At 34.4% G+C, this 11,588-nt stretch overlaps 1 protein-coding gene across 1 annotated transcript in view; it reads left to right on the forward strand.

Moving 5' to 3' along the window:
- LOC120350193 (neuroligin-1-like) overlaps positions 1 to 10,714 on the forward strand; it is a gene marked incomplete at its 3' end in the record, with an annotated part of 81,161 nt that extends 70,447 nt beyond the window's left edge. Inside the window, 2 exon segments of the mRNA XM_039422710.1 lie at positions 6,394 to 6,495; positions 10,426 to 10,714. Of these exon segments, the coding sequence (XP_039278644.1) occupies positions 6,394 to 6,495; positions 10,426 to 10,714 (391 nt within the window).
- Positions 10,715 to 11,588: the final 874 nt, after the last annotated feature.

Below are 11,588 nucleotides of genomic sequence, written 5' to 3' on the forward strand. Positions count from 1 at the left end.
TAATTTTTACAAGGAAAGTTGTGTGAGTGCGCCACACCAGATTTTTTTTGTTTAAATTGATGCCACTAACCAGCTTACAATGATAAACATTGATGCTAAACATTAAAATAATGCTATCTCACTAAAACTCTATTGATACTTGACCGTTCTGTTCACTTGGAGCCATTCGCTTCACAATGTATAATGTATAATCTATGACATCATAATGATGGCATAGAGATGTTACATGAAGATTACATAAATATGTTGAAGGCGAGCGCGACTCAAACTAAAAGCTATACGACCTGACCGTTATTTTTCCTAAAATAGACTGCTGGAATTTCTAGTCAATAAGAAAACTCCAAATTATTTCTGATCAAAATGACAATCCAAATATGATCAAGTTAATGCATAGATTCGACTTGTCGTTTCCAGAATGTTATTATTTCATTCAGAATTCAAAGTGAACCTATATTATTATTTGAAAAATGCTTTAATCCAAATCACCATTATGAAACAAATACGGGAAAAACAAGTCACTGTATGAAATCCTCACCTAATATCTCTATAGAGAATCGCTCCAACTTGATATAGGTGTTGATTTTCAATTTTTAAGCCTGGATGCAAAACCTGACTTAGTTCTGAAAGCGGGTCACATTTATGTTGACAGAATATCATTTTGGGAACATGTAATCTGGTAGAGGATGAAAAGGATTACAGGGGCAGATTGCAGGTATCACATCTATTTGAAATAACCCGACCTTTCTGTGGTTGTGGTATCTTCACTAACAAAAGCTCTCTACTTTTCCATAACTCCGAATAAGGATTTTCATTCACCATAGTTTTTTCAGTGGATTCATTATCCATAACCTTTTAGGCGATTCCTAAAGGCTGTGCAAAGACTAAATGAACTCTCTACTGGTGATATTTTTCTAAGTTTTTCGATTTGTATAAATCATCAAGCTATCAAATTTGAAAAGTTTTCTCAGGAAAAAATTTTTTGCCGATTATTACTTTTTGAGATATGAGCGCCTAAAGTTTGAAATCCTGGGATAGAACATTTCAAATTCGGTAAGTGATAAATCCATAAGATCTGAAGTATAAATTCTTCATGGTATTGTTGATTGAATAAAACAAAACTTTTCTGAGAATATCAATTTTTGAGAAATTTATTCATTCAATTTACTTAGAAATAACTTTCAGTGGAGTTATTTCTGGTAGATGAATAACTGTCTCAAAAATTGATATTTTCAAAAAAATTGTTTCATTCAATCAAAAATACCATGAAGAATTCATCCTCAAAATCTCATGATTCATTTATCTCTAACCAATTTGAAATGTCCTATCACAGAAATTTAAACTTTAGGCGCACATGTCTCAAAAAAGTAATGATCGAAAAAAAAATGTTCTCCTGAGAAAACTTTTTAATTTTGATAGCTTGATGATAAACAAAACAGAAAACTTTGAAAAATATCACCAGTAGAAAGTCTATTTTCAGCCTTTGTATCAGATTGAGCTTTTTAAACATTTTCATTTTTCGTTTTGAAAGATTTTTGTCTCATTTTCCATGTTCTCAAACTGATTATGATTTATTTATTTATTTATTTATTAGAACAGTCACAAACACGATATTTGGAAAGAGAAACAGGCAATTGCCCAAAACTTCTTCAATTCCTTGATTTTGTCACATAAATAGTCCAAAGTGAGGTTAAGTTTAAAATTTCTGTTTTCACCAAAGATTAACACTCAGAGAATACGTATTCGAGATATGACTGATGAATTTTGAATCTCGAAGGGTTGATAAGAGCCGGAAATAACACTAAACAATCCGAAAGTTTCAATAATATTGAAATAAACTTGAAAATTTATGATCCTCAAATGGATTAAGTTGTGTAAGAATTATTCAGCAGAAGGGTCCGTACTAGTTTATATGCTAATCATGGAATTTGAGCTAATCGCAATCATAATGGAATAGAGAGCATTCAATTCCTCATCTCCCAGTTTGGATAGAAGATTAAAATTGGGCCTCTCGTCAGATACACCAATTCCTATGTTTCGTATCCATTATATTAGATTAACAGCACATGGTAAATATGTACAGAAAAACCTTTGTAAATATTGCCACACCTGTAATGTTTCCCATCTGCTTCCTGTAAATATCAGCTTCAGTTGCCACTGAAGATGTTGCCATAGGCAACGAAAACTAGTTTTGGTGAATAAAAATGTTATAGTGGAATTCGACAACATCTTTTTTTTCCTTTCTTTATCTTAATATGGAGAAGTTCCACAATATCTCTGATAAAAGTGTTAAATGTACAGAAAATATGGATACCTTGAAAAAGTGAAAAATAAATTGTTTAGGAAAATAAATCTTCATCCGATTGGTAATCATTTATCCACCTGATGAAAGTACTCAAAGCCATTAAAACATCAATAAGAAATAACACATCCTGTGTGTTGTATGGTTGTATCCATTATATTAGATTAATTCCAATACCTCATGATAAATATACACAAATATGTTTCCTCCTTTTTTCCTTCCTCAACCTCTTTTAGTTCTTTGATCAACTCCTTTTTTCTTTTAATTCTAATTATTATGTTTATTATAATTCTTCATTATGATTGTAATCCTTTTATTTCTTTTTTCCTTATTTCCTTATTCCCTTGTAATCCTTATTTCTTATTTCTTGTTATCTCTTGATTAACTACAAGCTATTTCATTTTATTTATTCCTAATATCAATTTAACGCTGTGAATAATTTTGTTTTGATCTGGCACCTGCTGAAAAACCCACGGACTAAGCAGGACCCAACAATGTAAAAATGTTTTTCTAATAAAATTGATTGATTGGTACAATTTGAATACTTCGAAGGAGAGTGAAAAAAATGGCGTCAAAGAATAAATCTTCACTAGATTTGTAATAATTTATTTACCTGATAAACGTACTCATATCAGTATAAACACCAACAAGAAATCAAAACATGCCAACAAGGTGACATTATTAATCTGCAACATTATCATGAAATGGAACTTTATTTAGTAGCTCCACCATCCATAATAAACAGCTTATAAAAACTGTTAGAGATCGTTGAGGCCAATAAAATGTATAGGATCACATTTACGAGCTATTGGGAGCCCTAATTCATGGCTGAACCTGTCATCTCCGCTATCATAATGCCATTAGCCCTCCTGATCCATTTTTCCGAATGATATTATCGGACTGGGGAGTGGGTTTAATGGCTCGAAATATCAATAAAATATTAGAAAGCTGGAGTAGTATTTGAGAGTGATACACACAGTAAATTCAGTGGATGCTTTTAGCTCCTCTCGTTGACTCTGTCAATAGTCTCTCCATTAATCAAAACGATCGCCTGATCAGGCAGAAAGGTTCATTCATCACTCATTCATTCATGGGGTTTGATGTCGGTCCTCAGAACCCTGTCCTATGATTGGTTAAGCCTCCGGCTAGGGTCGTTGATTTTGTACTCATTTCGAAAATCCACTTCTTATCGCGAAAATACAGACGGTTGATTTGTGGTCACAGTGTGATTTTTGCAAAAATGTTTTCGCTGAAATTGGATTTTTGTTTGGAGAAGTGTGGGATGGGATGTTGCCGTTCATGAAAGTGATACTCGGTGGATTAGTAATTCTTGTTTGAGAAATCACGTGACAAGGATGACGTATGTGGAGGAGTTAGTCATAACATGTCAAAGTTAGTAGACAAGGTTGGTCACTCATCTATTGCAGCCGTGGCGTAGGATGTACCACGGTATATAGTAGAAGTATTTCATCTAAATACCGTGGGCTGTAGTACAGAAAAGGCAGAATATCGCATTCTTTAAAATCATACGGTGACGTATAGTCAACTTGTGGGTTGTGTCGCTTGAATTTCGAGGATGAGATATTTTGATTTTCGTAGTAAAGTTGTAGAACATTATGTGCTCGGTACCAGCATGTGTTCAGTGCATTTATCTCAATGCAATTCATCAGATTTATCGGGATCGGTTTTTTGCAATGCATTGGTTTATCAAGATTATTTTATGGGTTGATCTGAGATAATAATAGTATGACGTTGTCTACTAACGCTTTTCTAACTTAGCAACTTTTTCATGTCACGTTTTTAGATTATTGAAAAACTTTCAACTTCATGTTATTCATACAAGTTGGATGAAAATATTTAACAACATCATTAGAATCGGTGATTCATTCGCTTTAAGTGTAGAGAATTTTGAAGTTCTCGGTCAACTGGTTTCGGTTTTGGTAGAGAGTTAGTGGGGAGGATATTTTTAATATTCTTCCCAAAGAATGGACATTGATATGTCCAAAGCTCCGCCAATTTATGTAGATGCATAACAATATGATTATTATCTATAGTTATTATATTACAAATTGCTTTTTCATATCATATACAGTTCAATAGTTATTTTCTTAGTCTATATTATGTAAATTCATCTATAATTTTGCTGTATTGTAAGCTATTGTATATAAGTGTATAAGCCAGTCAGTATATATTGTAATCTACATAAATAAAGTACTCAATCAATCATAAGGGGATAACACGAAGCTACAGTAAAGTGTATGCTCGGTGTGGCTACTCTATCACTTCCTTACTACACGTTACGTCACCCTGGCGTTCCCCCCACCACTTTGAATCTAAAGGTGCGTACAGATGTACGCGCCGCGAACATGAGCAATTCACTTTTAATCAGCTGACTATATCTGTATTCCTACAGAAACGGTAAGATACAGTTATAGAAACATTGGCATCAGCTGATTAAAAGTGAATTGCTCATGTTCGCGGCGCGTACATCTGTACGCACCTTAACACCTGTAAAACAAATCAACAAAAATCAATATGTATCAACCTTCTCTCTACTAACGTTGACAACATGTCATAATGGGAGATTACCATAACCATATTTCTACCCGTTCAAAGATCTATGATAGAAGGTTATTCACCACAATAGGCGATTGCAAACATGTATAAATTATTATTGTGGTAATTAATGAACCTACTTGAAGATACAAACATCACGATCAGGTCGTGGTTAAGCTTTCAGCTTCGATCGATGCCACCAATCAGGTGGCAAACTTCGAATTATCCGGATGTCATTCTGCTAGAAGGCGATTGAGATTTGACTGCTCTGAAAACTCCCATGCTTCACATTGTGTTTGTGTTACATGAAGGTCGATTGCGAACGCGACCTGAACTGAAAGCTAAAAATCGACCTGACCGTTCAGATCGTATCCTGACTGATAGCAGAAGGTAGTATTTCATGGAGGTCAATGTCGCGAGCTGAATATCGACCTTTCCGTTCCATTTGTATCCCAACTATTGACTGTGGGTATAGAAATCTGTGGTCAGCAGGTTATTCATTGCAGGATGACAAGATATATAATGTACGAGCTATGACATGTATTTTTCAACTCTAGTAGACTAAATTTCACTCCAATGTGTAAATGTATATGTAGAATCTCTTTATCGAATTTTATCTCAATCTACAAACCGTAAATGGAAATTGATCATTTTCTTGTAAGATTTCAATAAATTCTGTACAGTATTTTGTATAAGAATTTTGATCCAATACAACATCAACATAACAACAACACACATAGACAGAGAGTTCTCTATGACCTCATTTCATAGTTAATGAATTCCAGAATCTGATGATAATTCCTACACTTCATAATTTGAAGGATGAGACGTTGTTATTGTCAATACCAATGTATCATCATCATCATCGTCATTCAAGGATTAGGCTCTGTTGGCCTGTTCCGGCATCCATTTCGTCATCGGTCGTCCATCGCCTCTTCTCCCATCGGGTTTGTAGTGGCAAGCTCGAATTGGAAGTCTATTTGCTGGCATACAAAGTAGATGGCTAGACCAGTCTTCTCTACTTTTCTTAAATATTTGCGATAGAGACTCTACATTCAGTTCGGTTCTAATTATGTCGTTTCTTATGTGATCCAACCTAGTGTAACCTTTGACTGCTCGAAGGAACCTCATTTCGGCTGCTTGAATACGAGACTCAGTTTTTCACATTGACACCCAGGCTTCGCTTCCATAAGCTATTATTGGTACAGTCATTAGTCTATAAGAACATTAGTCTATAGTGTAGCCTTTGACTGCTTGAAGGAACCTCATTTCGGCTGCTTGAATACGGGACTCAGTTTTTTTTATCATGACACCCAGGCTTCGCTCCCATAAGCTACTATTGGTACAGTCATTAGTCTGTAGAACTTCATCTGAGTGGATTGTCTTGTTTTCTTCCCTATTGTTCTACGTATTGCACCACACACAGCACTGAATATATTTGTTTAAAATTTATAGAACGTTTTATTCTTTCGATTATCCATAAATACCGCGACATCTCCCATACAATCGCTTCATGATTTAATTTTTGTTTGTTTCAGAGCTATTACACAGGGTGATACTGCTGAGTGGGTCAGGACTGAGCCCGTGGGCGCTTCAACGAGAGCCTTTAGCGGTCAAACGACGAGTAGCCGAGCAAACAGGTAAGCCTGCTACTATTATTTGTCCCCTCAATATAATATACACAGATTACTTAGAGGGCCGGTTTCCGAGCTCGGGATTTAGCTAGTCCTAGTCCTAGACTTTAAACAGCTGGAGTCAGGAAATTGGCTTTCCAAAACGGGGCGTAGTCGCAGCTTTTATAACAGTAGTCGTAGTTTTTATTTCCTCATTTATGTAATTGGAAACGTTTTTCCTTGACGAAATTAGACATTCCTAAATAATTCAAAATAGCTGAAACTTTACACTATTTTCACTTTATTTTATTTTGTGTTCAATTTTCTAGTTTTTCGAAATTTGATTCAAACGTGACTATGACAATGACTGCGACTACGCCCCGTTTTGGAAAGCTAATTTTCTGACTCCAGCTGTTTAATTCTAGGAATTTGCTAAATCCCGAGCTCGGAAACCGGTCCATAATCTTCGAGTATTTCATATTTATTCATATCAATATTTTCCATCCATCCTACTTGGTCATTGATACTCCTTGCGAAATATTATGAGAAAATCAGAAGAGTTATTTTTTATATGAATTTTCGAATATTCCTGTTTGATTTGTTCATTTGAAGAGGGTCGGAGGATCGCTTCATAAAAAGATTAAAGATAACAATTTGGTTTACAATTTTACTACCATTTCATCTCTGCTTCAATTACTTGACTAATTATTATTATTGGCGTATGGCTTTTAATGATGGGGAGACCCAAGGGTAGTTCCACCTTGCCGTATATAGTCCAAAGTTCCCTAATGGGAGACCGGACACTAAGGTTATAGTAAGCACAATACTTTAAATTTACACTTTTCACTTCGGAATTAAGTTCATTTTGATGTTAAAAAGTCCAAACATATACAAATCAAAAACAAAACACTAAGCCATATTTGGAAAATATTAAATTTAGATTATAAATTGATATGATTGATTACTTGACTAATGACTTAATTATCTAATATATCGTTTTCAATCAACTTTCTTATTACTTGTCACGTTATTCTTTATATAAAATAACGATTAGCCTCCTGCTTGGCATCAGTCGGTAAAGCATGAGATTTAATATAATTAGGGCGTGGTTTTTCTAATAGTATTCCGTCTTAAAAAATCTTGATAGGCCTAGATATGGGCTTCTCCAATAACTCTTGTAATTCAATAATAATAAATATATATATATAAATGATACTTATACTAGAGAGATGAGGAATATAAAATAAATTGCACACCATGAAAATTTTACACATATATTGTACAAATAATGTAAAGATCAGTCGAGGCAAAAAATATATATAGAGCGATAAAAAATATAATATAAAAATAGAACAATATTTGAAATCAATAAAAATATCACAGGCTAACTTTATATTCTAGATTTATGGCACGAATCATTACCATGTGCCTTTATCTTGAAATCATATGCAATCTTTGGCATGTAACTGTGACATGTACTTGCTAATACTTGTCGGCTTGGATAATTCAATCATAAATATGTGCTCTAAGATCAGCTTGATAAATTAGCCACTAATAATCCAAATATATCTATATATTAAAATCTCTAGTATTTAGTAGATTTATTTGTATCGAATATATATTTTTATCTCAGGGTGTAAGATTCGGCACCTGACGGAATAGGTAGAGCCATTCATCTAGTGAATTAGAACTATGATAAATTATCGTAAATTGTATTGCAAAAATTGAATATTGATGCATATGTTTGATAGCCTAGATTTCGTACTTCTTTGATTAAACAGAAATTTCTAAAATATTGATCTATATATTTTTCTTTCAATTAGATACCTTTAATACTAATTTTTACTTGCGCAAGTATTACTCTTATTAATTTCTTAATTTATAATAACCCTTTCGGCGAGCTAGCTTTGATCATCAGATTATTTCGAAGCACTAGGGCGCCCATCACTAAATTCAAATTTAAATCACTCACGTGTCGAAAATCTTCTTGTAAGCCGCCGATGTCGATCCAACTCCATGTGGTCCGGGAATATGGTAGCCGGAATCGTCTCCTCCAGGGGTTTATAAATTTAATAAAAATGAAAAATGACTTCTGCTTCACAATAGCATCACGAAGTCTTTTAAGAAATTTAATAATTTACTTTAACTTTAATTTTTACAAAATTATTAATAAGGTACTTCGCTCTAAAATATTTGGGGTCCTCTTATGGTGGCATCTGGCTGGCGAGTCTGGTTGGCGAGTGCTGGTTCTTCCTTCTCAAGTTTTACAGATTCTCTTTCCGGCTTTCAAATTAGCATAAAATTTAAATATCTCAATCCTCCGCCATTAAATTCAAATAGATCTTACAAAGAATGCCAAAATATTGCTTAGATTATATGATTAATAATTTCTTTGCATTCGAGCCATATTGATAACATAGATTACACAAATTTTTACACGAAATCTACTACAATTATATAAATATATATAAATATTTTTGAATCGGCCTACAGTTGCCGCCTATTAACTGCCGGTTTACTATTGGTGCATGCAAATTTTATTAGGTATTCATGCGCCTGGTAACTCTTATTTCCTGAATACATTAAATTATTTTTATTTGGTTTTTTATTTATGCTCTTTGCATGCTAGTTAATATTATATACATTAATATTAATTCCATGCTAACTAATAATTAGCCACGTGGACGGGTGTTTTCTCACATTGCACACCGTCTGATTGCAATAAAGCTCTGCCAAAGGGTTTTGGTCAGATTCTACGTTCTTCGGTTTGATCGATCTCTAGGTCACCGATCTGTGAATACATCTATCTAACCTCAATCTTCAAATATTTTATAAATAATATATTTATGAGTAGTAAACTTTCTTCAAATCCTTTCTAAGTTCTTGTACCATTTAGCCAGAACAAGCTGATGCTATCTTATCTTGATTATTATCTGCTTGGCGATATTAGCCAATTACTTTATTTTTAGACCTATTATTATTTCTATTAGGGCTTTTCATCTACCCAGATTTAAGATGTTACATACTATTAACTATTTATAACTATCAACTACTTATTACTATTTTCTTATTACTATTATTCTTTTCTAAAGAAATCTGACTGCTTCACAATAGTTCCAAGTTCCTCACAATGTCACCACAGTGTTGATTTTTTTTACCATTCATTTATTTTTGTCCAGATGGAAATAAATTGGATTTTGCATTTGTTCAAATGCTAATTAATGAATAATTTATTATTATTAAACGAAACTCCAAGCCTCTATTCCCTTCAAATCTACTCTTAGATGAATATAAAATGGAATATATTAATAAATCTAGAGCTCATATACATCAACTGTCTTCTTATCATGTTCAACATACCTCAGCGAACTGTCTGGTGTCAAGTTGTAAAATGTTTTTTCCTACAGTTACGTTGAAAAGTGGCCATTGCTGCACTGATTACAGAACGCAAAGAATCACTTTTCCGCTCTAGTGCGGGAAAAATTTTTCTGCACTCCAGATTTGCAACATGGCAACGCAAAATACTTAGTAGGTTATATGGAGCAACAGTGCAGCAAAATCAAAATGAAGTTGGTAACAGTGACTGGGCTGCTATAGTGAGCAGAGGTGCAACCAAGCACAACGAGCACCTTATTAAGTAGATATTATAACCAACGACAACATTTTTATTCAATTTGACAATAAATTAAGGTTTTTATCAATAATAAAATTACACAGAAAAACATTTGATGGATTTCAGCCAATTTTACCCATAATTACCCACTCATATCAATCCTACAGAATTTATTTTGACTATATGTTTGAAGAGTCTCTTGGAATAAAGTTGTCTTACTGTCAAAACTTTGAAATCAAAAAATAGAGTTATCATTGTTATCACTGTTTCAATCGACAACAATGGCTTCACTGTTCTGATCCATTCCAGTGATTCATTTTCAAATCATATTTTTTTGTATCAAGGTTGCCATGGAGACCTAGTCGACGACGACCTCGCGCCCTGTTTACGCGGCAAATCGCTGGCAGAACTGCTTCGCGTGCGCCTAGAGCCTCCACGCTTCCTTCCCGGCTTCGCGCCCTTCGTGGACGGCGCAGTGTTGCCGGTCGCCCTGGGCGCGGGGGGCGCAGGCGGCGCCCTGGCGCTGGCTGATCTGGCGCAGGCGCGACACGGCGGTCCCGGCTACGAGCTCGCCGACTTCCCTGAGCGCGATCTGCTCTTCGGTCTCACCACCACCGAGTCTTATCTCGATCTTAGTGCGCAGGTTAGTTGAAAAAATCTTTTAAAGAATTGAAAGTTAATTTACAAGATTTTTAATTGTTTATCATCAAATTATCAGGAACCTATCATCGAAAATTGTTTTTTCCTCCAGCTTTTTATATTCCATGTTATTCAAAATACCAGCCAACGAATATTCCTCATTAACTAATCAAATTTGAAACAGGAACTACATCATAGTTGTAGTTGTGGCGGCCATTGTTGTTACAACTTTTGCCGACAGATAGCGCATAGCGTTGTCGGTGGAGAACTGTGATTACAAGCCAGCCCAGCTGTTAACGTTTTAGATTTTGTTGTAACACATTATTTGGTCACGTACGTTTTTAAAAATTATTTTATTTGCAGTTTTTATAAAAATGTAGGTGGAGGAAAAATGTTGTGTATATCACGAGTGAAAAATGTTTTTTCTCCCTCTGGAAAATTGTTGCCCTTGGCTTCGCCTCGGGCTTCACTTTTTTCCCTCAGGGAGAAAAACAGCACTTTTAACTCTAGATATACAAATAACTATTTATATTCTCTGAAAGAACAAAAGACTGAAATCAAACTATTTAGGGTCGTTTGCACAGTTAGAGCTTAAACTGAATTCAATCAGCTGCTAACCCAAACTTAAAATCATTATCAACTTTCTACTACATTTTCCTACTTATGTATTCTTAAAACTCACATACTCATTCACCTGCTGTGCTTTTCAAGAAATTGACAATAAAATCCCGCAATTTGTTTACAACTCTGGTGTAAACTCAGATTGTAATAATTTGAGATAGACGTTTCTATGGGAGACCAGAACTTTTTAACCATGTATTCTTCAACTACCTAGGAAAAGGAGGGTTTTTGCCACCAAGTCTGTAGT

Source organism: Nilaparvata lugens, chromosome 3 (genome assembly GCF_014356525.2).
Source record: "Nilaparvata lugens isolate BPH chromosome 3, ASM1435652v1, whole genome shotgun sequence".
NCBI lineage: Eukaryota > Metazoa > Arthropoda > Insecta > Hemiptera > Delphacidae > Nilaparvata > Nilaparvata lugens.